At 37.7% G+C, this 27831-nt stretch overlaps 2 protein-coding genes across 3 annotated transcripts; both read left to right on the top strand.

Moving 5' to 3' along the window:
• The first annotated feature begins 267 nt into the window (after positions 1 to 267).
• Positions 268 to 21774, top strand: LOC116290320 (uncharacterized). Of its 2 annotated transcripts, none has more exons than XM_089026720.1 (9): positions 268 to 392; positions 8505 to 9198; positions 11213 to 12766; positions 13546 to 13734; positions 15941 to 16138; positions 16422 to 17976; positions 18368 to 18776; positions 19352 to 19412; positions 19857 to 21774. In XM_089026720.1, the coding sequence occupies exons 2-9, from the start codon at positions 8526 to 8528 to the stop codon at positions 20165 to 20167; spliced, it is 4950 nt and encodes a 1649-aa protein (XP_088882846.1). In that variant the 5' UTR covers positions 268 to 392; positions 8505 to 8525; the 3' UTR covers positions 20168 to 21774. The 2 variants fall into 2 exon arrangements, with proteins under 2 accessions (XP_088882846.1, XP_088882845.1); XM_089026719.1 differs by having other exon boundaries at positions 13543 to 13734.
• A 609-nt stretch (positions 21775 to 22383) lies between these two features.
• Positions 22384 to 27375, top strand: LOC148912938 (lipase maturation factor 2-like). Its single transcript, XM_089026348.1, has 7 exons — positions 22384 to 22486; positions 22643 to 22693; positions 24024 to 24226; positions 25690 to 25718; positions 25824 to 25892; positions 27167 to 27220; positions 27352 to 27375. The coding sequence occupies exons 1-6, from the start codon at positions 22384 to 22386 to the stop codon at positions 27189 to 27191; spliced, it is 480 nt and encodes a 159-aa protein (XP_088882474.1). The 3' UTR covers positions 27192 to 27220; positions 27352 to 27375.
• Positions 27376 to 27831: the final 456 nt, after the last annotated feature.

Genomic DNA, 27831 nt, shown 5'->3' with positions numbered 1-27831 from the left:
CTAATTTTGTTAGTTCTAAATCTTCTTCATTAAATATTTCAGGTAAATCATGTATATTCGTATATATAGGGCAGTACCCCCCCTCCCCTCCCCGGGATAAAATTAACGTGTTTCAAGACTCTTCTTTTGAGTGTTGGGGGTTAGTTAATCGACCCACTAATGTAATCTAGCTTTGAACAACGATATTTAAACCACAGATTAACTAAACCGCGATAAGAAAATTTAAACCCGGTTTAGGCCTAAATCCTAGGTTAGTTTAAGAAGCAAAAAAAATATAGCCGGGTTCCCTGTGCTGTTATCTGCTTGTTTGATTTGCATTTCCTGTTTGTCTGTTGAAGGCGAAGCAATCGTCTGGTTCAGTACTAGTTCTTGTTCTCCTCTTCGTATTTCAAGTAAGTTATACGTGTTAATTTGTATCAATCAGTGCATAAATACATTAGTTACGTGTGATATAGTAGATCTCTTAGTATATTCTAAATAAGATTTACTGTAAGGTTCTACAAACTTGTGGAAGAGTTGAACTTGTAACAGTGTGGTTTGAAAGCCCGTAAAAACCTCCTTTGACCAAAATAACCAGATAGGATAATGCTTGTAGGATAATGAAGTACGAATTTGGATTCCAAGCAGTTTAGCTGGTTTGATATCGTCTGTTAGTGAACAGTTTTGATCATTGATCAAAGGATGCTCTAAATATGGGAATTGGCTGTCTTGGCAAGTTTCAGGAAGCCGTTTTCCTGTCGAGGTCGTCTGTTTTATGAGTCCGGTGAGACAATGAGTCGTGAGTCTGTGAGTCATGAGTCGAATAAAATAAATTATATACACTTAATGTCTGGTAGCGAGGGAAATAGTTAGTTAAAACTAAATAATTTCGCCTACGGCTCGTGTTTGCACTGATCTGCTCTCGAATTCTCCCAACCACATCTCGGTTTGCATTAGCGTGCGCAAACACAGTAAATGTATTTTATTTGTTAACTAAAGAATTTTTTTATGGCTATAATATGACAGCAAGTAAACCCGGAAAGCCAAAGACCATACAGTCAATTCAAAAAATGTTGTCGTAGACCAACTCAAGCCTGAGCGACTGGACTGAAAGAAGCTCTGGGTAGTAATCATTGAAGCCGAGTTTACAGCACGAACCTTCGTAGGCGAGGCGGGAAGTGTTGAAGGAGACGTTTTTTTAATGCCTTCATATCTTCGAAATTGTGAACTGAATCATAACTACTTTGTTTTTCTTTCCCTAAACCCAAAGACATACATTTGATGCGGATTGTTTCTCGCCATTATTATCTTATTACTAGTGGGAACATTAAATCAGAACGATTATTTAACCGCTTCAGTGATTTTTACCCATATTCCTTTCAGTCCAGTCGCGTAGGCTTGAGCCGGTCGACGGCAACGTTTTTTGAATTGACTGTGAACCAAAGATCACAATGAACATGAAAAATGACGTAAGACGTTGCTATGACAACATTAGAACCTTTGTTATGCCATCAAAAATGTTTATTTAAAAAATCATAACTCAGGAATCAAATGGTGAACTTTTTTAAAAACCGGAACATTTCAACTTTGTATCGTAATCTTTTATTTGACAAGAAAAGAAAAAATTCTGTACGAGGGAACTCGTAAAAATCAATAAAATTTGTTTGGAATAGTTCCCTCTTACAGAATTTTTAAAAATTTTCCTTAAGTTTTTGAAAACATAAACTAAAGCCCTATGCAAAATTTGAAGAACTTTCACCGCAGAATTTTTGATTTTTTTCAGTTTGAATATTAAAATTTATGAGTACAAAAATTTTCCTTTTGCAAATTCTATGTCATCGGACCTAGAGTGCGCGTGCGCTCAAGAAAAACCATTTCGAGCCTCCTTAAGTGTTTTGTTATATAGCAATTGAGAAATATTGAAAAGTCAGTTTACGAAATAAGAATTTTAAGCTAAATGCATGAAAACTGACCATGATTTTACAAATACATCTCACATACAGTCTTGTATTTCTCTACCAAAAAGCAAGGAGAGCAGCAACAGCATTTTTAGTCTCTTTTTTCATATTTTCCAAATCCTTTTTCTCAATAAAAGTCTGTAATTTCTCTGTAGAAACAGTGGAAAATCTCTATTGTTTCACTTCGAGCTCCATTTGTACTGAAAATTCAAGCAAAACACCTGCTCCCGCTCTGTTGTTTGTGATTGATGCAAAATATCATGCCATCAGCGATTTTCACGTTCTGATCACGTGCACTTGTTTATTTTCATGATTATTGTTACGTGCAACTTATTTCCAGACTGGGAAATAAGTAACTTATTTCCCGGTCAGGATACATTTAGATTTAACTAGTGTCACGTGGTCATCTTTCAACCAATGAGAGTGTTCGTTATATCGGAAAATTTCGTAGCTATATAACAATAATATCTCTTGTGAAAATTATCGAAAAAAGTACCAGTATTGCAGTTATAGCGGCCATGGACTGCTTCTGTCCCTTCCAGTATTTCATGAGTCTAGCTTTATTGTCTATATATAGCCAACTAATCACTAACACAGTAAACCAAAAGCATCAGGTGAAAGTAAATCCAGCGAACAATTTTGATATTAGATTCTCTGCTGATTTGCTACATGTATTGTTAAACTTACCCTAGAACTGAAATCCATTTCTTCCCATGATATATTCTTTCAAAACACCAACCAACTTAGACTTTTCGAACTTTCGAACCATTCACTGGACTTGTACTCCAACTCGACTCTAATGTTGTTCAAATTTGAACCGATAATCGATTTTTTATGTACCAAAAATTGAACTACGATATCTCTACTACATATACTACTACTTACCAAACTCAATAGGTTTTGAGATAAGACCTGTTTTTATTAGAACATCTCACTGCAAAGCTGCACGAATGCTCACCGATTTGTTTATTCGCTCCAGTCTATCCGCGCATAATTTTTAGCCCTGCTGTACGTAGATGGTGGCCACCGACTCCTTCTATGACAAATGGGAGCACTATTCTATCCCAGATCGTTTGGTGGTATTCCAACAACTAGAATATAAAATATTATTAATTTTCCTATTTGACTCATGACTCATGCGGCTCATTCGAACGTCTTTCTCGTACGAATGGTCTATTTGAAATCTAAAGCCATTTATCAAACCTCTAGGTGTATAATTTCTTAATTTAGTATCGTATTTTAATCGTTTTTCTCATATATTTCTTTGATTTTCTTGACACAACACAACACAACATAACATAACATATAAAAATATATATATGTTTAGCAATTATTCGCCAAAGGCAAAGTGAATATCGGGGAATATTTACCGAGACGCAAGTCTTCGAGCAGCGAGGTAGGTATCCTCCATATTCACTGAGCCTGAGGCGAATAATTGTTTTAGCGTATACCAACTTGTGTACAGAGTAACTGTTGTAATAAGTGTAATTTAAGCATTTGGGCTTCCTGTGGCCCCTGCAGGCCGTTGGGCCACCCCTAAGACTTTTAGGCAGCCATTGTAAGGACTTACTGTTAAAAACGAGTTAGAGATTTTTTCAAGAGCTTTCGAGAATAAAAGCCAACTATTACATGGTGTCAGAAGTAGACAAGAACTTAAAGAGGAATTAAGCTCGAATACGTGAAGGAACATGGCAGAAAATGACAACTCACACCGGATACCAGGTCCATTGGTCTTGGATGCCCAAGCGGCGGAGAATTGGAGAAAGTTCATTATGCAATTTGATATTTATCTCGTGGCTAAAGGAAAGGATGAAAAGCCAGGTAAAGTCAAGGTAAATTTGTTACTTAACTGTGCAGGACCAGAGGCAATCGAGGAGTATAGCCATTTTGAATTTCACGAGGGAGAAGACAAAGAGTGTTATGATGATGTGTGCAAGAAATTCAAGGAGCTTTGCGAAGGTGCAAAGAATGTCATTTATGAGCGATTAGTTTTCAATCAGCGCAATCAGAAAGAGGGAGAAAGAGTAGATAATTTTGTGAGTGAACTGAAGAGACTGTCCCTAACATGTGAATTTGGTGCACTTAGAGATTCGTTGATTAGAGATCGTATTGTGGGAGGAGTGCTGTCAAATGAGTTGAGAGGAGAACTTCTAAAAAGACCAGAACTCACTCTCCAGAGTGCCCACGATTATTGCAGAACATATGAAGCAGCAGAATTGCAAAAATTCAAGTTTAGCTCCCCGATTACTAGCACAGGCCAGCCATTAAGTGTTCATTCTGTGAAAGAAAAAGAAAAAAACAGTGCTCGCCTTTGTAAGTTTTGTGGGTACCAACACCCATTTACCCAACCGAATCGCTGCCCTGCATTCAAAAAGAAGTGCAACAAGTGTCACAAAGAAGGACATTTTGCAAAAGTTTGCCTAGATAAGGTAAAAAGAAAGCCCCAAGCTGAAGGAGAGAAACATGAGAGTGTTCTAGCCAAAGAAGACTCAGAGGAAAACCCTGAAGTTCATTCATATTTCTTCAATGGATCTGTGGAGATTGGAGGGATATCCAGCAGTAAAAAGAGCAAGAGTATGATCAAGCTCACAATCGCAGGAAAAGAAGTCAGAGTCAAAGCAGATACTGGTGCAGAAGCCACTGTAATCCCATATCACCTGTACAAGACCATTACAAGGGCACCATTACAGAAAATAAAGCAGCCATTAAGAGGCTGGCTTGCAGCCAAGCCTGTACATCCAAAGGGCTGTGTGCGCCTTCCAACTCAGTACAACAATCGCAAAATGGATTTGCTATACCTTGTTGTAGATGGAGATTTCACACCATTATTAAGTTGTGATGCTTGCTTAGATTTGGAGGTTGTCAAGTTCATGAATCTCGAACTGATAGACTCAACACAACCTAAAGGGATCGATTCACAAAAGAACCATGATAGAGAGGAGTTAAAGTTTGTGGCAGATCCAGTGCTGCGTGACTATATAGACTGTTTTAGCAATAAACCTGGTGCCCTCCCAAATGCAGTACATTTGGAGGTTGACCATAAAGTACCTCCAGTGATACATCCCCCAAGAAAAATCCCAGTTGCACTTCTAAAACCAGCACAAGAAAAGCTGAAAGAAATGGAAGAGGATGGCATCATCGTGAAAGAAGAGGAACACACGCCTTGGGTGTCATCAATGCTGGTGATTGACAAAAGAAAAGGAAAAGATAGGAACTCACCACCATCGAAGAACAGTGTAAGAATTTGCATTGACCCAAGGGACCTGAATAAGGCCTTGAAACGACCCCACTACCCAATGGTGACGGTAGAAGAAGTAGCCAACCGACTGTCTGCTGCAACAATCTTCACGACTCTTGATGCATGCAGTGGATATTGGCAGCTTCCCGTTGACGATGAGAGCTCTAAACTCCTGACTTTTAACACTCCTTGGGGAAGATACCGATTTACCCGACTCCCTTTTGGGATAAATTCAGCCCCAGAAATTTATCAGAGGGAGATGGATAGACTCTTCAGTGGAGTCCCAGTGGAAATTATAGTCGATGACTTTCTGATTCACGGTAAGGACAACAGAGATATGGATGAGAAGTTAACAGCTGTTCTGGAAAGGAGCAAGGAAATAGGATTAAAGTTCAACCCTCAGAAGACGAAACTTCGAGTTCCAGAAGTCAGCTATGTTGGGCATGTATTCACATCAGATGGATTGAAACCTGATCCCGAGAAGATTAGAGCTATTGCTGACATGCCACACCCCACAGATAAAGCAGGCGTTCTGCGGTTCTTAGGAACAATCAATTACCTAGACAAGTTTATTGAGCACAAGGCTGATCTCCAAGGACCTATCTCCCAACTGACTCAGAAAGATGTAGCATTTGTCTGGGAGAAACCACAACGAGAGGCATTCGACCAACTTAAATCTGTCATCACTAGCGCACCTGCTCTTGCATACTTTGACAATCAAAAGGAAACAGTGTTAAATGTAGATGCAAGTAGCACAGGGCTTGGTGCTGTGATCATGCAAGAAGGCAAACCAGTTGCATTTACTTCAAAGACTTTATCTCCTTGCGAGAGGAGATATGCCAACATAGAGCGAGAGCTCTTGGCAATACTATGGGGAGCGCAGAAATTTCACACATACGTTTATGGACGACGAGTTATTGTGGAAACAGATCATAAGCCACTAGAGGCTATTTTCAAGAAAACACTGAATGAATCGCCTCCAAGACTACAAAGGATGCTGTTGAAACTGACCAAGTACGACCTCGAGGTGCGCTATGTCCCTGGAAAGCAGCAAGCGCTCTCTGACTGCCTGAGTAGAGCCCCTTTACTTGACACACAGCCAATCAGTGAACATGAAGATGTCATTGGTGTGCACCTGATTGAGGATACTGGATTGGAAAATAGCACAATACAGAGGTTCAAGGATGTATCAAGCCAAGATGAGACCACAAGAGTTGTGATGGAATATGTTCTAACTGGATGGCCGACAGAGAAAGAGCAGGTGGATGAACTAGCCAGAGAATACTGGGGCTACAAGGAGGAGTTGAGTGTAGAAGACGGACTGTCGTTTAAGTCAGACCGAATGGTTGTTCCAAGAGCACTGAGAGGTGAAGTACTTGAAGACATCCATGGAGCACACTTGGGGGTGACAAAGAGCCTCAGTTTTGCTAGAGACTATGTCTTCTGGCCGTCAATGACAGCCCACATCAAAGATAAAGTTAACTCATGTGCTATTTGCAATGCATTCCGCAATCAGCAGCAGAGGGAGTCATTGCATCCACACGACATTCCTGGATTGCCCTGGCAAGTAGTTGGAACTGATATATTCCAGTATGGTGGGTACTCGTATCTGCTAGTCACTGACTTTTATTCAAAGTATTTTGAAATAGAATCGTTACGTCAGATTACTGCAACTTGTGTAATTAACAACTTGAAGAAAATCTTTGCACGTTTTGGAATCCCAGCTGAAGTAGTCAGTGACAATGGGTCACAATACAGCAACACCAGAAACCTGTTTAACTGTACTCATGAATTCAAACGGTTTGCAGAGGAATGGGGATTCCGACACACGACTAGTTCACCAGAGTATCCACAGTCAAATGGAGCTGCAGAACGAGCTGTGCAGACTGCAAAAAGAATTTTGAAAAAAGCTGAAGCAGATAAAAAAGACCCGTTTGAAGGACTCCTCAAGTACAGAAACACCCCTTTTGACGATATAGGGGTCTCACCTGCTCAGCTCCTGATGAGTCGACGAACTCGAACAACACTACCAACTCACAGGCGTCTCTTAGTACCACGAGCTGTGGAACCTGGCCAGGTTCAAAAAGCACTTAAGCAGCGCCAAGATGTTTCGAAGGCTAACTATGACAAACGCAGTCGAGACCTGCCACCTCTGAACGCTGGGGATAAAGTACGAATTCGTCCAAATCAGGCGAAAGAATGGCGTAAAGCAGAAGTTTTGCCGAGATCCTATGTGGTACGAGATGAGCAAGGACACACTTACAGGAGGAATAGAAGGCAAATCATTGCAGTTCCAAATGATCAACACATGATCCCCAAGTTCAAAACAACTTTTATGAGTCCCCAACCTAAAGACTCTCCCACAAAGACACAAGATGAAAAAACGCACTCAGTGTTACCGCCACCCATCTCAGCAGGGATCTCAGAAAAACCAAAATCACCAGAACATCAGTTGCCAATGGCAACACGATCAGGACGACCTGTAAAGAAGCCCCAAAGACTCATTGAACAGTGTTGAGGAGGGAGATGTTGTAATAAGTGTAATTTAAGCATTTGGGCTTCCTGTGGCCCCTGCAGGCCATTGGGCCACCCCTAAGACTTTTAGGCAGCCATTGTAAGGACTTACTGTTAAAAACGAGTTAGAGATTTTTTCAAGAGCTTTCGAGAATAAAAGCCAACTATTACAGTAACTTATTTTTATATACAATAATTCAATAAAAACAAACAAACAGAAACTTTTAGTTTGCTTGACAAATTCACGCAAAACTTTTAGCAAAACTTTTAGGCCATACTTGGTTGCCTTTTTAGTATTGATAGGAATGGCATTTACTTTCATTTTTTCAATTTCCTAAAACGATTGCCAATAGATGCGGGACTCAAACCTGGGTCACGTTGGTGAGAGGCGAACACTCTCACCGCTACGCTATCCGTGCTTCCCGTATATAACATAACATTACATGATGGTTTATTTACAATTCATCACCTTGTATACAGAAAAAAGAAGACTGAAGAAAAGCAAAAAAAAAAAAAAACATGGAAAATTGTGAAAGGAGATGAAAGAGGTTACACATATCTACAAATATATATAAAACTATATTAAATTTAAAATCAGTTAAAATTAAATTAAAAATACTAAAATGATTATTCACCTAATCCTCAGTGAATATTGAGGAATATTTACCTTGCCAAGACTTCTGTCTCAGTAAATATTCCCTGATATTCACTTTGCCTTCAGGGAATAAATTGTTAATAGTAATCCTTTTCATGGTTATTATTATCATCGAACTACATTCATTAAAAAAACATAATGTTTATTTCTAACTTGTCAGTTCAACAGAGATAAACCTGATATGGCAACCAGTTGGCCATCTTCAAGTAAAGAAAATCTAAACTTTGCACGCCTTTCTAAGTTATTGATTGATGGTGGAACACGTGCTTTAAGAGATGTATTTGACTCTATCCATTTACCAAGCTCCCTTCACAGGACACTACTCAGTACAGCAGTGCATTCTACTCTAAGGAGACTGAGAGAAAAGAGGATTCTAAACAAACGACAATGGGACAGACTCTACCCTGTTAGCCGAAGTACATCTGTCACTTCAGCAGATTTTGACATCACACTGTTATTTGTTCTACTGCGTAATATATGTGGTTTAACACCCCCACCAACAGGATGGGACAAGCCTCCTGTTGCTACAGACCTGAGTAGAGAAGCTGATTTGGCTCGAGTCAAATATTATAGAAATGAACTTTATGGCCACATCACAGAAACAGCTGTTAGTGACAGTGATTTTGAGAAATACTGGAGTGAGATCTCAGATGTGTTGCTGAGACTGGGTGGACCTCATTACAAACCAGAGATTGAGAGGATGAAAATAGATACAATGGACCCTGAAGAGGAAAAGAATTCTATTGGAGCAATTAAAGAGTGGGAAGAAATGGAGCATAGATTAATTAGAAAGATGGAGGAGATTCTTGCTAAGAGAGCGAAAAGAAGTTCAGCGGATGCTTCACAGGCCAAAGGTGTGTACAATTGTAGCTTTTAGTATCATCATTTAGTATACCCCTAATGGTTTTTGTATTTTGATAAATCACTTGGGAATACAGTCTTATATTTCACACTAAAACTTTTATATATGTCTTCTAAAGAGATCAATAATAAAAAGGGATGTAATCAAAAGTAGCTAAATATTACAGTGTATATCATGAACACAGGATATGATTTTTAGCAAGAAATAAATATATTCATCTTATTTTAAAGATTTCCATTTGCTTTCCATTCAATTATCCCATCCATCTAACCAATTCAAAGAGAGTAAAGGTTGCTTAGTAAATGTAAAACTGTTTTTTAAAGTGAGTCATGTTTCAAGGTATTTTCAAGTACCGGCTAAAAAGCTACTTGGGTTGAAGGCCAAGTATGGCTAGAATCTTTTTTTAGATGCCTTTTTTTTTACTCAAACCTTACCAAAGTTGGCATAGGCACATTAATGTATGAGTCAAGATTTTAGGATGAATTATTTTAAATATATATATTCGTGTTACTGTTGTTTGGGACCCTCATAATGCTGATCCTATTCACACTTGGCATCGTTGTGAATTAAAAAAAAAAGACTTAATTTTTTTAAAAACTGTCATCATGGATTAAAAAGATAATTTCTCAAAATTGTCATTTTTTAAATTTCTACATCTTTGTGGACTGAAATGATTTTTTCACAAGTTCAATTGCCATTTTTTCATTGCTACTTCATTCACTCTTTGAATCTATAAATATATTAATACTGTATCTCTTTGGTCCCATTTACTAGTAATTTTGATTTCTTCACAATAGTATGCACAGTTAAGAGGCTTTTCATCGAATAAAGTGGTAACTGAGTTGCCAAAATTAATGTTTGAGCTTTTTAAAGGTATAAGGTAAAAATAACAAAAGCACACAAGACTTTCTTTCATGTACAAATGATAACCGTCGGCCCATTTTAATTATTTTTTTAGATCAAGGATATGGTAAGGATCAAGGCCATGTGAACAACTTAACTCAAAGAAGATTGCCTAAATAATTGAACACATCTATATATAAATTAATAAATACAAGAATAAATTAAAATTCACCTTTAAAATGAATTTTTGAATTAATGAATGCATAAATGAATAAATATATGCATAAACGAATGAATACATGAATATATAAATCAATTAATTAAAATTCCCCCAAAAATGAATTTATGAATGATAATTACATACATTAATAAATGGATATTTAATAATATTAATAATGGATAAATATATGCATAAATGAATAAATACATGAATGAAGACTTGAATGAATGCATGAATGAAAGAATAAATGAATGCATGAATAAATTAATACATTAAGAGAAAACGTTTTTCAATAATAAGCAATAATGGCAAAAAGTGCCAAAAACTAGACTTTCGTATGAGTTTTGATCCCAATTTTTGTTTTGGGTTAACACTCAAAACCTTTTTTAAACAGAAACTGATGTACTATGATAAAATGCCTGTTTGAAGCGGTATTTTCAATTGTACAAAGATGTTTTGTTGCATTTGTGTTAGAATGTTGGTTTGTCAAGCTATTTTTTATAGAAAATATATGGGAAATAAGCAAATGAAGGCCTAAACCTCATTTTTGAATAAACGTTTTGCTTTGGGTTAGTACTTTGATTCCACTTTCATCGATCATCTCCACTTCCGAACAAGTTAAACTTTCTGAATAACACGATTTTAGCCTTGTACAACAGCCTTTCTTCAGGAAAATTGTTTTTGGCGCTCACTGCTCGAATACGAAAAGAATTCTCTCTTGATAAATTAATACAGAATGAATGCATAAAACATGAGTAAATAAGTGATTGCATCAATTGATTAATAGATAAATGATAAATAGATAAATGAAGAAATAGATCAATAGATGGATAATTAATTTTTAAAAATACCAATAGTTTTAAACCAGTGGGAAAAAATTGTATTTATTCTTACCTTTTCTTCCTGTGTTTTGGGTATTAAATTGTTGTGTTTTGATTTTCAGAATATACAGAAAAACTGAAGTCATCCATTAAACAACAAACCGATTTTCTGTTGTTAGAGGAAGAGGACAAGAAAATTAGAACCGATGACATCTTTACGAGTGTGACTATCCAACGCGGTCCAAAACACTTCGAGGAACCCAAAGAAAGGAGATTTGGCAGGAGGCAATTGGATGAAGTTCAAGCAAGTAGTAAAAAACTAACAAACTGTTCAGAAATGTTTCTTTGCCCGGAAAATGATGATCAGAAATCTGCAGCTTTTTGCACGACCAATCCTAAATCTATCTTGTTGACGGGCAAAGCAGGAATTGGGAAATCCCTCTTTTGTCGTAAGCTGGTACGGGATTGGTTGCATAACCGATTGTTTGAGGAAGGTCAAGAAAATGCCAAAGTACCTGATTTTCAGTTTGTGTTCCTGTTGACATTCAGTCAACTTCTTCTTCTAGAAGAAGAACAAAAAATGGTTGACTTACGTGATATCTTACATCAGTCCTCCCTACTGAACGAGCACTCGGTGATAGACGAGCCATTAATGCAGTACATGATTGAAAATCCTGAGAAGCTGCTCATCATACTCGATGGGTATGATGAGTATAAACATCGAGAGAGAATCACCGGGGACTTTGAGACAAGATATTCAAACGACCCAGATAAAAAAATACCTGTTCCTGCTCTGATTGCCAAAATCATGGAAGGAAAGATGTTAAACGGTGCAGTGGTCCTGATATCCTCGAGGCCTGGCGAAGCCGAGGAATTAAAAAAACATGTCTTTGATGTGAGATGTGACATTCAAGGATTTTCTTCACTTCAAGTGCTAGAATACATCAAAAAATATTTTAAAGCCAACGAAAGCATGAAGAACAAAGTACTTAATCACATCAAAACAAATGAAATTCTTTTAAGTTTTGGTCACATTCCTGTGATGTGTTTTCTAATGTGCTACTATATTAAGTGGTACATGACTGAATCAAAAACCACAGAAAAACTACCCATCACAAGAACAGAACTTTATCATGAAGTAATCAAAGAATTTATCAAGAAACATTCCTCTTCTAAATACGAAAAAATGGAAGAAACTAAAGTACAAGAAATATTACATAAACTAGCTGAACTAGCGGTGAATTTAATGATGGAAGATAAATATATTTTCAACGAAAACGATATGAAAAAATTCAATCTAAACGATGAAGAAATAACAAACCTGAAAGCGAGTGGATTACTTGACTGTTGTCCTGGCGTTAAAAAATCTCCATTCGAGAAACCACCACTTGAATATACGTTCACCCACTTAACGATTCAAGAATTTCTTTGTGCTTTTTTGTTTGTAGAGAAAAAACAAATCCCAGAGAAAAAGAAAACGAGCGATGTGACATTCATGTTCATGGCGGGAATGTTTTCAAGAAAAAAAGATGAAAAAATGATGGAAAAGTTGATAGAATATATCAAACCAGGGAATAAATTGGATAAGAGGAATAAACGGCTAACTTTATCCTGTCTGGACGAGTACAAAGACGATGGATTTTCTACCAGAGTAATAAATAACCTTAAAGATCAAGGTTAGTACTTAGAATTTGATCCTTTTTTAACATCTTGGACAATCGTTCACATGTCTTTATCATTGCAAGCTCACCGTTCGTCTCGCTTCGATGCAAAGGCACGGCTACCTTTCAAGATGGCGCAGGGAACTGTGAAGGGGACTATTTAATGTATATCACGTATAGAATGCGACGCTTGTATAAGAAGTATTTTGTTGCACTGTGGATCGTAATCGACGATGTACACATTCCTGAAACCCATTGCATGGTTGGTTTTCGCACAGTGTTGAGCCAGAACGGAATTTCGGTCCAAAGTGAATACTGCTTTCTCATCTTGTTCTCGTCTTGAGGAAGCTTGCGGTCTGGTCGACGTGTATATCATACAATCATTGCATTTAATTTAGTAAACGATTCCTGTCTTGAGTTCTTTCTTTACTTGTTTATTTTTTCGACTACGATATGAGCTGTAAAATACCAATATTGAGGTGCTCTTTCTATTTCTGGGACCAGTTGCATAAAGCTCTCTTAAGATGAAAAAGCTTAAAAAAACCTCGTAAGTATTGTCTTAGTACAATGGGCTATTGTTTTGGAACAATACTTACGGATGCTCTTATCTTAAGAGAGCTTTATGCAACCGGGCCCAGGAGTTCATTTAACATGCGTAACTCCTTTTATCAAGAAGTTGTGCATAAATTATCTAAAGGTGTGGGCATGTTGTCAAATATAGTCGACCTTTCATATGTGAATGGCTTACCTTTTAAAATTACATTCTGATATTAATTCATTTCATGATGAAGCAGAAACAGAAGCAGACGCGGAAGCAGAAGCAGATACGACCTTCCCTCCTGAGATTCGTGCCAGTAGTCCTGAGTCCTTGGAAGCTTACAAAGAAGCCCTTATGAGGGGCAAAACAAAAAATAGGCGTGTGCTGGTAACAGTAGTTGGGCCACCCCGTGCAGGAAAGACAAGCCTGTTGAAATCTTTAAAAGGTAATGACAGATTACCATTGATTTTTTTCAGAGGGGATATCTTAGAAATAAGGCCTATTTAAAAAAGTGTACGTGGGATTTTGAAATAAAAATGAAGGAACAATTCTTATGATTCTGATGCTCAAGCTGCCGAGTGCCACCTTTGTCAATCAATGCAAAGTGATATTTAAAAAATATTTATGTTTTATCTCTAAAGTTTTATTCACACTAGTGTCTTAATCGTAATCGTAATCATGATCGCAATCGTGAGAAGCGTTAAAACTCAGTCTAAGTCAAATATCGTAATCTTGAGCGCCGTCGTAAGGTGCATCGTAACAGAGTCGTAATCGTAAGCTAAGGTCAGAAGGTTTTATTTCCTTACGATTGCGATTACGATTGCAGTCACTTAACGATCGAGTGTGAACCAAGAAAATGTAATCGTGATCGTTATTGTAAGGATTGACCAATCACTACGCTTGTCACGATAATCATCATCATGAATATTTTGAAGCTGGCGGGAAAATAACAAGGAAGCGAGGCTTACGATTCTGCTTGCGTCGTTTCGATTTACACTAGAGCGTAACCTTCTTCGATTGCGACTACGATTACGATTACGTACTTACGACGCTAGTGTGAACAAGGCTTAAGGCTACTAGCTGATTATTTTGTAACCAGGCCTGCATGATAAAACTCAAACTTGTTAGCATTGAGCCCGTGCAGATCTGCAATGAAAATGCAGATATGCATAAAAAATGTAAATTGCTAATAGAATAATGTAAATTGCTAATAAGAGGTATTTTTTAAAAGGAAATGCATTTTCGGTTTTAAATTCCGGATGAAAATAGAAACCAATGAGAAAAATAGCGACCAGAAACAACAAACACTTGTCGATTTCAGTCACGGTATATGTCGAAAATACCCAATGTTCACGGCCTCCGTATGAACCCTAAATACAATAACCCAAACTGATTTTTGGATAAGTTCTAGAAGAACATCTAAATAGTTCATGACGTGAGTTTCATTGAGACAATACGTGGGGCACTTGATTATTAATTTTTAGCGTAGCAAGGGTCAGATCTATGTGTGAATACCACTCAATTCTAAATATCATCTGACCGCTTTCAATAAATAACTAAAACCGTTATTTTATCCTCAATCAAATCTCAAACATCTCTTCTATCAATTTATAAACATATAGTTTTCATATCTTTTTCCTATTCTGCATGCTATAGCTGTTTTTGGACCTGTTTGATTCAAATGAAAATTTGCATTCTTATGTCGCCGCTAGGCCAAAAGAATTTTTAGCGGTTTTTTGAAAAAACAAACTACACCACATTTGTTTACTCGGTACTGCCTTCCAGCAAACCAAAAAATATGTAAGATTGTTGTCTTTATCAGGGCGTAGCAGTGAAAAGAGAAGTAAACACATTTCTAAACGAATTTGTGCCGCTTATTGTTATTTGTCCATTATAGTTCCAGAAATAAACTCATTTATTTTGTCAGACACATCGAGTCTTGTACGTCAAGATTCTTGTAATTCGTGTAATTCAAAATGGAAAATATATTAAAACTAGTCACATCAGTAACGCAACTCTGTTAATCCAGTCTCATTCCACTTCACTTCACTGGTTTGGATGTTAAAAAACACTTTACAGTGCACTTACTGTAACCGGGGCCAATTCGACGGTTAGGCAAGAGAATCAATTAAAATAAGGAATAGAAAAAATACATTCCAATTTTGGGTAGTAGAGGCAATCACAAACCTGGACTGCACCTAAAATTGTAATTTGACCCTGATGTTACGAGTAAACGACTATTGGCTCTCACAGTTGCCCCGGCACTGTAAGTGTACATGAGAAGGATAAAAGGTTATTTTTAAGTTTTTATTTAATTCAGACGAGCTCAAACTATAATGGTCGGGCAGAAAAACACATCTAAAGTGCTCCAAAGTACCTCTTCCCTCAAATAGCGGTACATAACAAAAACTAGATGTTAATTAAGCTCCAGCATACCAGCATACCTTGTTAAATAAAAAATGTGTTCTGTTCACACGGAACCGGATCCAAATTTTCACTGCTAGGCGTACGATATTTTCGTTCGAATAGCTCAGTCCCGTGTGAACGAAACCCCTAAACGTACAACCTTTTGACCCCTTTTAAGAATTCGTCCGGTACCGTGTTAATGCAGCTTAAGGCTGAGCCTTGCTAATATTTCCGATTTTTTTAAGGAGAGGACTTCGATCCTAATGAAGACAGCACTACTGGAGTTGTACTTCAGAATTCTTGGTTTGAGAAAGTTGATGGCGAAGATAATTTTTCAATGATCCGCATCGCTGAATGTACGGTTGAGTATCTCAAAAAAAAACTGACAAGAGAAGACAAAGACCCAGAAGATGAAGAACAAGAATTTGGAGACTCAAATAGCGGTACATAATAAAAACTAGGTGTTAAATAAGCTCCAGCACATTAGGCAACCCAGTGCACACCCCAAGAGCATCTTGTTGAATAAGAAATGTGTTCTGTTTACACAGAACCGGATCCAAATGTTCACTGCTAGGCGAAGCGTACGATATTTTCGTTCGAATAGCTCAGTCCCGTGTGAACGAAACCCCTAAACGTACAACCTTTTGACCCCTTTTAAAAATTCGTCCGGTACCGTGTAAATGCAGGTTAAGGCTGAGCCTTGCTAATATTTCCGATCTTTTTAAGGAGAGGACTTCAATCCTAATGAAGACAGCACTACTGGAGTCGTACTTCAGAATTCTCGGTTTGAGGAAGTTTATGGCAAAGATGATTTTTCAATGATTCGAAGCGATGAATGTATGGCTGAAAAACGCAAAAATAATCAGACAGAAGGCAAAGCTGTTGCTGAACCTAAGCACCCAAGTCAAAGAGACCCAGAAGATGAAGAACAAGAATTTGAAGACTCAGTAATGGGAAATACCAGTTTACGACTATCAATTTTAACTGATGGTTCGAAAGTTCCAAAAGAAATGGTACCTTTATTATACAAACGCCTCAGGGACACTAAGAACGACCAGAGAGCGAACGAAAACGAAATTTCCTTTAAAACACTTGATTTTGCTGGACAACAAGTCTATGAAGTCATTCTCCCGTTATTTATATCTTCAAAGTCAATCTACTTATTGGTTCATAGCTTAGAAAATGACCTTCGTTCTGATGCGCAACCAAAAGTAAAACATGGCAACTCAGAAAGAAAACTCAAGAATCCCTTTCAAATGACATATTTGGACGCTCAAGAGTTTTGGCTTTCTTGTATTTCATCGTATACAACCTTGAAAAAGGAAGTTGACTCTGTTGACTACAGTACCCAAGTGGCATTGCCACCAGTATTTGTAGTTTGCACTCATGCAGATGTTTGTATTCAAGACCCGAAGAAAGTTGCTCGAGAATTGTGTGAGGTTTTGACTCGCCCCGAAAAGACCTATGGCAAGCACGTTGTACCAACTGTCTACACCGTTAATAACAAATTATCAGGAAACAAAGAAGTACAGGATGAATCTGCCAAAAGATTGAAGATGGATGTTGAAGAACTATCTAAATTGCTTCCCCAGGTTAATGAAGATATTCCAATCAGCTGGCTGCGATTTGAGGAGGAGCTTTCAAGACTTCAAGAGCAGAAGAAGTACGTTAATTTGGAAGAAGCTAAGGGGATCGCTACCCAATGCAACGTCAACACAGCCACAGAATCCATCGAGTTTACGACACTGTTAAACTACCTGCATGACTTAAAGACAATCATTTACTTTGAAGAAACAGGAAAAGTATTCATCGATACACAGTGGTTGGTCGATATGTTTGTTAAGGTCATCACAGTCATGCCATTTGAAGAATGGAAGGCGTATGCCGCTTATTGGAGAAAACTGGAAAACGATGGTATTTTACAAAGAGCTCTAGTAGAGCATGTTTGGAGTGACATAGCAAGTGATGGCCAAAATACAGTTGACAATTTGCTTACGATAATGGAAAAGTTCTCACTGATTTGTACGTGGAGGCTGAATGTAGAAGACGTGTACCTTGTTCCTTGCATGTTGTGTAACAGCAAGGGAACTGAGGACATCGAAAAGCTGCTGGCTGACCAGAAATCTTCAACAATGCTCATTCGTTTCAAGAGTGTTCACCTGCCCATGGGCATCTTTCCAAGGTTGTTTGTAGCTCTTGCTGAACATGGCAAAAAGGAATGGCCAAAAGTAAGCCAAGGCAAGAAGGAATGTCTACCAAAGCTTCGTCGGAACTTTTGCAGGTATGTTTAATACAATTCATTTATTTTTGTAGAAATACATGATAAGTATTTTCGTTTGCTTTCGTCACGTCTGGGTGTTTGCATTCTTTATTTGCTTGTTTGCTTTCGTACTTATTCATTGGCATTGTTCGTCCTTTGCCTGGTGGCATGGATAAAAGATAGAGTTTATTGGGGGTTCATTCCTTGGCTTTGTGGAAATTCCAGCATCACGTGTCAGGCAATTCTCTTCCTTGTCACCAAGCTATTTCTACAATTTTTCTCCATTGTCGCGTAGCCTGGAACTTCGCTCTGTGATTCTCCCACGTTATGATGATGCAACAACAACTTAAAGATAATTACTTTGTCTGATTAATTCTTTGCTTGTATCATCTTATGATGCTTCATTTGTTAGGATGTTCAACGTTGGACAAGAAGGAAATCTTGACATATGTCTTACCTCAGGGGTTCGAACCATATGCGTGACCGTCTACAACAAGAAAAACATTGATGGCGCACCAGTAACTAAGTTCTGTCAGTCCTTGCGAAAATTGCTTGATAAAATCTTTGCCGCCATGGAAAACACGTGTCCTCGAGTGGAAAACATGGAATTGGAGTATGGCATTCGTTGTTCAGTCTGTACAAAGTTGGAATGCAGCTCTCACGAGACCAAGGGATGTAAAAAAGATTCATGTCAGCACTTTGTCAGTGAGGAAGAGTTGAAGCTTGGTGGAGCAGAATGTCACGAGGATGAAACGAACACAGACACCTTGATAAGAGAGGAGACATATTCACACTGGTTTCCCAAACCAAACAACAAGAGGGTAAGTAAATTATAAGTATTGTTTGAATGAGATTTTCAAATTGAATCCGTTCGATAACTTATTAAATGGATGCAAGTTTGAAAATATCAATATGAAATTTAAAGGCGTTACAGTAATTTTATGCCATCTTTGTATATAATAATAATAATAATAATAATAATATTTATTTATAAAGCGCAAATACAAATCTGTTCTAAGCGCTAGTAAACAAACGACAAAGACAACGACAAAATAAAATAATTTACAAAGAATATGCTAATTTGAAGAGATAAGTTTTAAGTTCAGTTTTGAATGAGGCAAGACTTGATGCATTTCGGAGAGATATTGGAAGTGAGTTCCAGAGTTCAGGAGCAGCCACAGAGAAGGAGCGATGACCATAAGATTTAAGATTATAAGAATGTGCTGATAGAAGAACTTGTGATGCAGAACGAAGATTACGGTTCGGTTTATACACTGAAATGAGTTCCCGGATATAGATATCAACCAGCTGTACAAGATTAAACCCCTATTGACCACCAACCCTTCCTTTTCTCCTTGTATTTGCATGTTTTTGAGTTTATTGTATATCTTTGTAGTCCCATGTCCAGGTTGAAACTCAACAGTTGGAAACGAACAGTCACGGCAATGGAGCGACAGGTTTGAAAACCTATCAAAGTATTTTTTATATGATATCTAAGCTTGACTAGCTGTCTTTAGAAACTGACTGACCGACCGACCCACCCACCCATCTGACTCATCTAGGCCGTATGTGGGCAACTGACTGACTTCTTTTTTTCTTCAAATATAACCACTTTTAAGTTTAAAAACTTCATCTGCACATACCGCATACATTTTCAAAGAACCACTGAGGACGTAAAGAAACCCGGGCAATCACAACCCTTAGTACCGACACCTTATACTAAATATCTCTCATGATTGTAAACGCCTTTGACTATTAAGGTGCTATATAAAACATAAATTGTTTTAAAAATCATTTCACTCGAGAGAATATTAAGTACTTCATATTCTCTTGTTTCGCTTCACAAAAATTGGACACTGGACATTTTTTAACAGACATCTCATCTGTACATCGTTTTACAGGTGCCATACCTGAAAAGAGACAGAAAATGGAAAGAAACCTTTTACTTACACCATCAGAAAAGGAGCTAGATAAACTTGCTGGAGAAATCATCACAATTTGGAAATCTCTTGGTAGAGAACTTGGAGTGTGTAACAGTAAAATAGAAGACATTTTAAGAGACAACATACATTATGCAGAAATAAGAGAAAAGGCCTTCCAGATGCTTTTGTTTTGGAAGGAATCCAGTGAAAATCCATCATATCGTACTCTAGGTAATGCTTTAATAGAATTAAAAATGCTCGACCTTGCACGGCGGTATTGTGACATGTAACAGCTTGTTAGATGAAATCTTCGATTTTCTGAGATATGTTTTGATTGCAAAGTAAAGTTTCTAGAGCAAGATGAACCAGATGAATCAGTCACCGCATATCTGACATATTAGATGTGCAAAAGCTACTAGTTCATTGTTTCGTAGTCATCAAGTAACTTCCAGTAATTTCAAGTTTATTTCAAAACATTCATGAACAAGAAAAATAATTTAGAAAGTAGAAAAATATTTTTAACTTTCTAAGGTAAAACACAAAAATATTATAAAAATGCAGTTTCATTCGCATCTATTAGTATTAATTTTATCCACTATTTGTGAAACTGGATCGTAATGTAATGATAATAATAACTTCATTTCGACTGCTAAAAATAGAGCATGTGATAATGAGCACAACGTACTCGTATTAACCCATGAGCATGCAGATGAGAAACCATGGGTTTATATTTACTCAGCATTTGTGGTCACGGTTTGTTTCTTTTTTGGAAACATTTTTAGAACGACTGTTAGCCATTCCGAGGTCGCTGAAAATACTGGGTCGAGTTCGCATTGCAGTGCATTGTGGGGCTGTTAGAGGACGAAATACGCGACATTTTCCCCCTCGACCTCGGAATGACCAATAAACTTTAGTTCATTATGAATGGCTTAGTATGCATGTTATATACAGTCAATGTCATTAACGTTGTCCACCGAAAAAAAGACATTTACACATTTAGACATTTACACATTTAGACTAAAAGAAATATCACGTGTTTTCCCGAACGTTCTGGCATAAAACAAACGCTGAAGTACAATTCTCCATCTTAAATTCTCACTAAATGGTCGGGGCATTCTGGATTTTCGATTCACGAGTTGAATATTACATTTAAAGTTCAGGCTCACTTTAGTCTAAATATCTAAATGTGTAAATGTCTAAATGTGTAAATGTCTTTTTTCGGTGGACAACGTTAATGACATTGACTGTATGTGTTTACTCCGACGAAGGACTAGCGTCCGAAACGTCAGTAAGTTTTTTCATTTTTTCATCTTTTCACGGTGTAAAATTTACCTTTTCATAATTACTGTTTCTCTAGAAACACCGACGCAGCCCACACTAGTTTTTAGCTAGTTATCTCTTCTATATATAGTTAGTTTTTAAATTTTTTAACTGGTATTTATACTCTTTTTACATGTATATATGTATATTTATTATATAGACATGAGTATTTTACTGGGAAATACGCCACTCGTACTTTTTATACAAACTACATCCGGGACCTGCAGTAACATATTTTCCATCTCTTCACTAGTGAGGATATCGATGACGTCACTTGTGATGTTTTCCCGCTCAAGGAGCGTTGTAATAATAGTTTTTCTTTGTGGATTTGTCTATATGATATGAAGTTTATCTTCGAGTGGTGAAAAATATTTCACTCGTTCGCTGCGTTCACTCGATCGTGTGAATATTTCCACCACTCGAAGATAAACTTCATATCTTCGCGCCACCGTGTGACATCCTCTACATATATTTTTCACAAACACTATAGAAGAACAAAGATATAATGAACCCTCGTTATTAAAGTTATAATATAAATATTTAAATGAAAAAGAGAAAATAAATCTGCAGTTTGTAATTTGAGTGTGAAATATTTTCGTTATCGATGCCAGCCCATTCCCGTTCCCAGACCTTTAAACGCATTAACCAAATCGTATTATTTTTTATATATTTTATATTTTTATATTTTATATATATTTTACCTTCGTTATGAGGCTCTGCTATCCCAGGTTAAGAAAATATTGGGTCGAGATGGCATTATATTGCATTGTGGGACTGTTTTAGGGGCCATACATTTATCTAAGTTGTCTCCACTTCTCTTACCATAAAGCCGCCCTTCAAAGTATTTTCACCTGGAACAAAAAGGCTGAATTTTCGGTTGTTTTTCTTTTGGAATTTCACTTGCTATTCTATTCTGTATTGATGTAGGTTTTAGTCGGGGGGGGGGGGGGGGGGTTAGTTTTCCCCGCAACCAATGACCGAAAGCATCTACATTTGGCGGGAAGATGTTGGACGCGCTTCCTTACGCATCCCTTCAGCCAAATAATCAAGATACTACTTCCACGTTTTTCTTACTTTAGTTATAATTACATGAAAGGATTTTTTGCGTGAACAAGGCAGAGAGATAAGGACCCTTGGGATACCTGTGCTTCAGGCTCAAGCGCATGCTTGAAGGAGCACTTCCAATATGGCGGGATATGGCAAACAGATTGCAGTTCGTAAAGTTTTTCTATGGGGAATAGCTGCCATATATTTGTTTGCATTCTCTTCTCTTTACATCCAAATACCAGGTATCCCACTACTTTAGCTCTTCACAAAGTTTTACTTAAAATGGAATATTTTTTCTACGAAAAGTCTTTGTTTTAAAATCGACGTCTGGAGAGAAAATCGATACAAAAAGTTTTAAAAATTTAAATAATTCAAAATTTTGACTACATTTTTTATAGGTCTCTATGGTAGAAATGGTATTATGCCTGCGAAGATTGCATTCAAAGAAGGTAGGACCACAAAAAAATATATCCTTTAAAAAATATTCGATAGTAAATTTCACTTGAAGTTTATGAATGGGTCATTGAGGTTTTTAGGAGGGGAGGGGTGGGTTGGGTAGCTAACAAAGTCACAAATACTAATTGTATGAAACATAAGACCTAATTAAGGTTGGAGATCAAGGGTGGAACAATGTAATGGTAGTACACTCATCTTTCACGTGTGGGGTCTCAGGTTTGATTCTTGGACTCTGCATCACGTGTGAGTTAAGTTTGTTAGATTTTCTCCAGTTTTCCTCCTGTGAGTTAGCTGTGCCCTGACTTAGATCAGCCCAGAGGTTGTTTCAGGGTTTGATCTGTGAGTTAGATGTGCCCTGACTTAGATCAGCCCAGAGGTTGTTTCAGGGTTTGATCTGTGAGTTCGCTGTGCCCTGACTTAGATCAGCCCAGAGGTTGTTTCAGGGTTCAATCTGTGAGTTAGCCGTGCCCTGACTTAGATCAGCCCAGAGGTTGTTTCAGGGTTCAATCTGTGAGTTAGCCATGCCCTGACTTAGATCAGCCCAGAGGTTGTTTCAGGGTTCAATCTGTGAGTTAGCCATGCACTGACTTAGATCAGCCCAGAGGCTGTTTCAGGGTTCAATCTGTGAGTTAGCCATGCCCTGACTTAGATCAGCCCAGAGGTTGTTTCAGGGTTCAATCTGTGAGTTAGCCATGCACTGACTTAGATCAGCCCAGAGGCTGTTTCAGGGTTCAATCTGTGAGTTAGCCATGCCCTGACTTAGATCAGCCCAGAGGTTGTTTCAGGGTTCAATCTGTGAGTTAGCTGTGCCCTGACTTAGATCAGCCCAGAGGTTGTTTCAGGGTTCAATCTGTGAGTTAGCCATGCCCTGACTTAGATCAGCCCAGAGGTTGTTTCAGGGTTCAATCTGTGAGTTAGCCATGCACTGACTTAGATCAGCCCAGAGGTTGTTTCAGGGTTTGATCTGTGAGTTAGCCATGCCCTGACTTAGATCAGCCCAGAGGTTGTTTCAGGGTTCAATCTGTGTGTTAGCTGACTGATTAGCATAAAGGTTATTTTTAATCTACTGTAGGAAACTCTACTCGCACGTGAGTCCATGAATCAAACCTGTGACTCCAGAGAAGAGATGTGAGTGTACTACTGCTCCTGATAAACTTAGAAGACAACTTGTTTAAGTGGCTATATATAATCATTATCATGAAGCTTCAGAGGCGGAGGGTTATCTACATTGAAAAATTTTATACTTTTATTGAGAATCAAACATTTGTTTTTGACGAAATAAAAAAGGACCGTACCTTGAGCTGCCTAGTTTTTGTTTTGTAGAGTATGCAAGGACTTGGGACAATTTTATGAATAAGCCTACGTTGCTATGGTTTATGCCCCATCTTGGCTTGGACATAGAGACAGGAATGGAACTGCTTTGTCTCGTTGGTATGATGATATCTCTTCTGGCCTTTTCAATGGATTCCTGGAGAGATTCCGTATCATTTTTCATGCTGTGGTTTCTCTATTACTCTGTCTATCAGGTAGTAATAATAAAATGGAATGGGATAAATGGGTTATTAATGGGATGGGAGAATTGAAAGAAAATAAATATGGGAATAGCCCACTTCCGAGATATGCTTTGCTTGTCACACACAAAGGTTTCAGTATGAGGCTACATGCCAAATGCTCAGTCATTCGTGACAGGCGGTAAGAATAAATTTAATTTAGCACGTAACCTCATACTTGTGCGTGACAAAGCGAAGCATATCTCGGAAGTAGGCTATTGATTGGTCAGATAGAAAAAATGAGATGGAATTTTTTTCCTTTTTGCTATCAGGTTATGATGGTAAAATGGGATGGGATAATTGAGTTAATGGGATGAGAGAAAAAAAAGGAAAAAGTATGTGAATGATTGGTCTAATGAAAATAAAGACTAGGAATGTTTTTACCTTTTTGCTATCAAGTTATAATCATTGTTAAAATGGGATGGGAAATTTAGCTAATGGGATGAGAGAAGTGAAAGAAAATAAATATTGGAATTGATTGTTCAGACGGAAAAAAAGATTTGGATTTTTATTTTCATATTGCTTTTAGGTTATAATGTTAAATTGTAATGGGAGATTGTGTTAATGGGATAGGAGACAGGGGAGGATTCAGGATTTTGTTCAGGGAGGGGTGCTACGCAGCAAGTTAAATGGAAGGAGTGAAAGAAAAAAGTATACACAAATTGATTGGTCTAATGAAAATAAAGAGTAGAATTTTTTTCTATTTTGCTATCAATTTATAATTATGGTAAAATGTGATGGAAAATTTAGTTAATGGGATGGGAGACAGGGGCGGATCCAGGATATTTTTCAGGGAGGGGTGATTCACAGAAAGTTAACCCAGGGAGAGGTGCAGACTTAGAATCAAAGGGAAAAAACAGTATTGGTTGTCCTCAAAGTAATGACACAAAGTTGAAACAGGGAGGGGTGTGCATCCCCTGCACTCCTCCCCTGGATCGCCGCTGGGAGAAGTGAAAGAAAAAAAAGGAATGATGGTAATTGATTGGTCAGATGAAAGTAAATAGCATGGATTTTTTTTCTATTTAGCCATCAGGTTATAATCATGGTAAAATGTGATGGGAAATTGTGTTATTGCAATAGGAGAAGTGAAAGAAAAGAAAGAGTTTGATTGAACAGTTACAGTGAGGACACTCTAACCATGAACGCTTTGTGCTTTTTTACTACTTTTTTTTAACATGCATCCCTTGAGTGAATCATTTAGAAATAAGTTATCTTTTGATCACATGGCATATTTGAGTTCAATCCTACTTTTTTAGAGGGTTTGAAGCAGTAAAAAGCTCAGAAAATAAAAATCTGAATAAAGTCAAGTGTTCATGGTTCAAATGTCTTCACTGTAAAAAAGAAATGGTGAGGAAATTAAAGAATGTTTAAGGGATATTTCGTAATACTTTTTAAATCTGTAATACCTTTTATACTCATTTATTTCATTGACCATCCAGGTTGGACAAACATTTTTGTGGTTTCAATGGTGAGATTTAGAATTTTTCTTTATATTCCAATTTTCTGATTTTATTTCTACGATTCTTCATTAATACTAAATGTTCAAAGAATAATTCTTTTTCCTTCTCTCTAGGGATATTTTATTGATGGAAGTAGGATTTTTAACTGTATTAGTTGCTCCTTTTGGTCATGTTCCCTCAAGGTACACTTAAAATGTGACTTCTAAATGCTTTGAAATTGGTTTTCAGTGAGAATTAATCCCCAAGGCAGATTTGGGTGGCATGGGTCGTGTAGTGGTTTACAGCTCGCCTCCACTGTGGTCCTTGTTCAAGCCCCTGCTCAGACTAGGTCATATGTGAGTTGAGTTTGTTTGATGTGTTGTTCTCTCCCTTGCCACGAGGGTTTTTCACGAGGTCCTCTGGTTTTCCTCCCTCCATAAAAATCAACATGTGAGTTGAGTTTGTTTGATGTGTTGTTCTCTCCCTTGCCACGAGGGTTTTTCTCCAGGTTCTCTGGTTTTCCTCCCTCCATATAAATCAACATGAGAGTCGAGTTTGTTTGATGTGTTGTTCTCTCTCTTGCCACGAGGGTTTTTTCTCCAGGTTCTCTGGTTTATCTCCCTCCATAAAAATCGACATGAGAGTTGAGTGTTGTATATTGTAAATATATAATGTAGGGGTAGTGCGTGTGGAGTGAACCTTATGGAAGAGCCCCGTACAGGGAGTGGTAGTTGTATAATATAATATATCAAAATTTACTTCCACCATTCATTTGATAAATTGAAAGGTACCAACTGATTATTTTTGACTGAAAAGACCCTGAAACAACCTCTGGGCTGAACTAAGTCAGGGCACATCTAACTCACAGAAAAAACCCTGAAACAACCTCTGGGCTGAACTAAGTCAGGGCACATCTAACTCACAGAAAAAACCCTGAAACAACCTCTGGGCTGATCTAAGTAAGGGCATGGCTAACTCACAGATAGAACCCTGAAACAACCTCTGGGCCTGAACTAAGTCAGGGCACATCTAACTCACAAAAAAAACCTGAAACAACCTCTGGGCTGATCTAAGTAAGGGCATGGCTAACTCACAGATAGAACCCTGAAACAACCTCTGGGCTGAACTAAGTCAGGGCACATCTAACTCACAGAAAAATCCCTGGAACAACCTCTGGGCTGATATAAGTCAGGGCATGGCTAACTCACAGATCGAACCCTGAAACAACCTCTGGGCTGATCTAAGTCAGGGCATGGCTAACTCACAGATCGAACCCTGGAACAACCTTTGGGCTGAACTAAGTCAGGGCATGGCTAACTCACAGATCAAACCCTGAAACAACCTCTGGGCTGATCTAAGTCAGGGCATGGCTAACTCACAGATCAAAACCCTGAAACAACCTCTGGGCTGACATGAAAAGAGTATCTTGATATTAGTAAGTTGTTTTTAATAGATGATTATTCCTTATTCACTTCAGACCGAGGAGGAGAAGAAGAAGATAGTGATGATGGGGATGAAGAATTTGAAGAAGGTAAACTGTACACACACAAGACGTTAAGTTAATTAATATGAATCCATACTGCAGTTTCAAGCTCGCAGTTGCTCAGAGGTAGCCTCGACTTGTACAGAATATTTACATTTTTATTTTTATATGTTTTATAGATGAACTAGAAAGTGATGAAGATGAATAAATGAAGATGAAGTGGAGTACATCGAGAACTTAGCAAAGAAGGTACAGTAAGCAAGGAAATAATTTTGTAGGACTAAGAGTCTGAGAAACTTTATGATGCAGTACACCACAATAATACGCAAACCTTCTAATAGATGTCTCTTAGCTTAGGAAATAGAGGATATTACATGGGCGCGCGGAGATACGAATTTTATCTTCGAGTGTTCGATTGATATTTCAATTGAGTGAGATATCTAAATTGAACACGAGAAGATAACATTCATATCTCCAAGCGGCCATGTACTGTTCTGTTTATTACATAGATATCGATGAAACTTAAATAAAACAAAAGCTCAAAAATTCTTTATTAAAATACGTTACTATGTAACAGTGATATCTTCAATGTGAAAGATATGGTATCTTACATGGTGAAGATATTCAAGTTTGACACTAGAGAAAACTGGTATCATCGA

The sequence above is a fragment of the Actinia tenebrosa genome, unplaced genomic scaffold, assembly GCF_029948245.1.
Source record: "Actinia tenebrosa isolate PJP-AT-01 unplaced genomic scaffold, QUT_ActTen_1.0 PGA_scaffold10__47_contigs__length_13832649, whole genome shotgun sequence".
In the NCBI taxonomy this organism is placed as follows: Eukaryota; Metazoa; Cnidaria; class Anthozoa; order Actiniaria; family Actiniidae; genus Actinia; species Actinia tenebrosa.
This window is presented reverse-complemented; position numbering and strand designations above follow the sequence as displayed.

Excerpts from the sequence above, each read along its gene's own strand:
- LOC116290320 (XM_089026719.1), top strand. The coding sequence starts at position 8,526 with ATGGCAACCAGTTGGCCATCTTCAAGTAAAGAAAATCTAAACTTTGCA. Across the intron at positions 13,735-15,940 it reads CCTGTTGAAATCTTTAAAAG|GAGAGGACTTCGATCCTAAT; the intron begins GTAATGACAGAT and ends GATTTTTTTAAG. Across the intron at positions 18,777-19,351 it reads CCAAACCAAACAACAAGAGG|TCCCATGTCCAGGTTGAAAC; the intron begins GTAAGTAAATTA and ends ATATCTTTGTAG.
- LOC148912938 (XM_089026348.1), top strand. The coding sequence starts at position 22,384 with ATGGCGGGATATGGCAAACAGATTGCAGTTCGTAAAGTTTTTCTATGG. Across the intron at positions 22,487-22,642 it reads TCTTTACATCCAAATACCAG|GTCTCTATGGTAGAAATGGT; the intron begins GTATCCCACTAC and ends CATTTTTTATAG. Across the intron at positions 25,893-27,166 it reads TTTGGTCATGTTCCCTCAAG|ACCGAGGAGGAGAAGAAGAA; the intron begins GTACACTTAAAA and ends TATTCACTTCAG.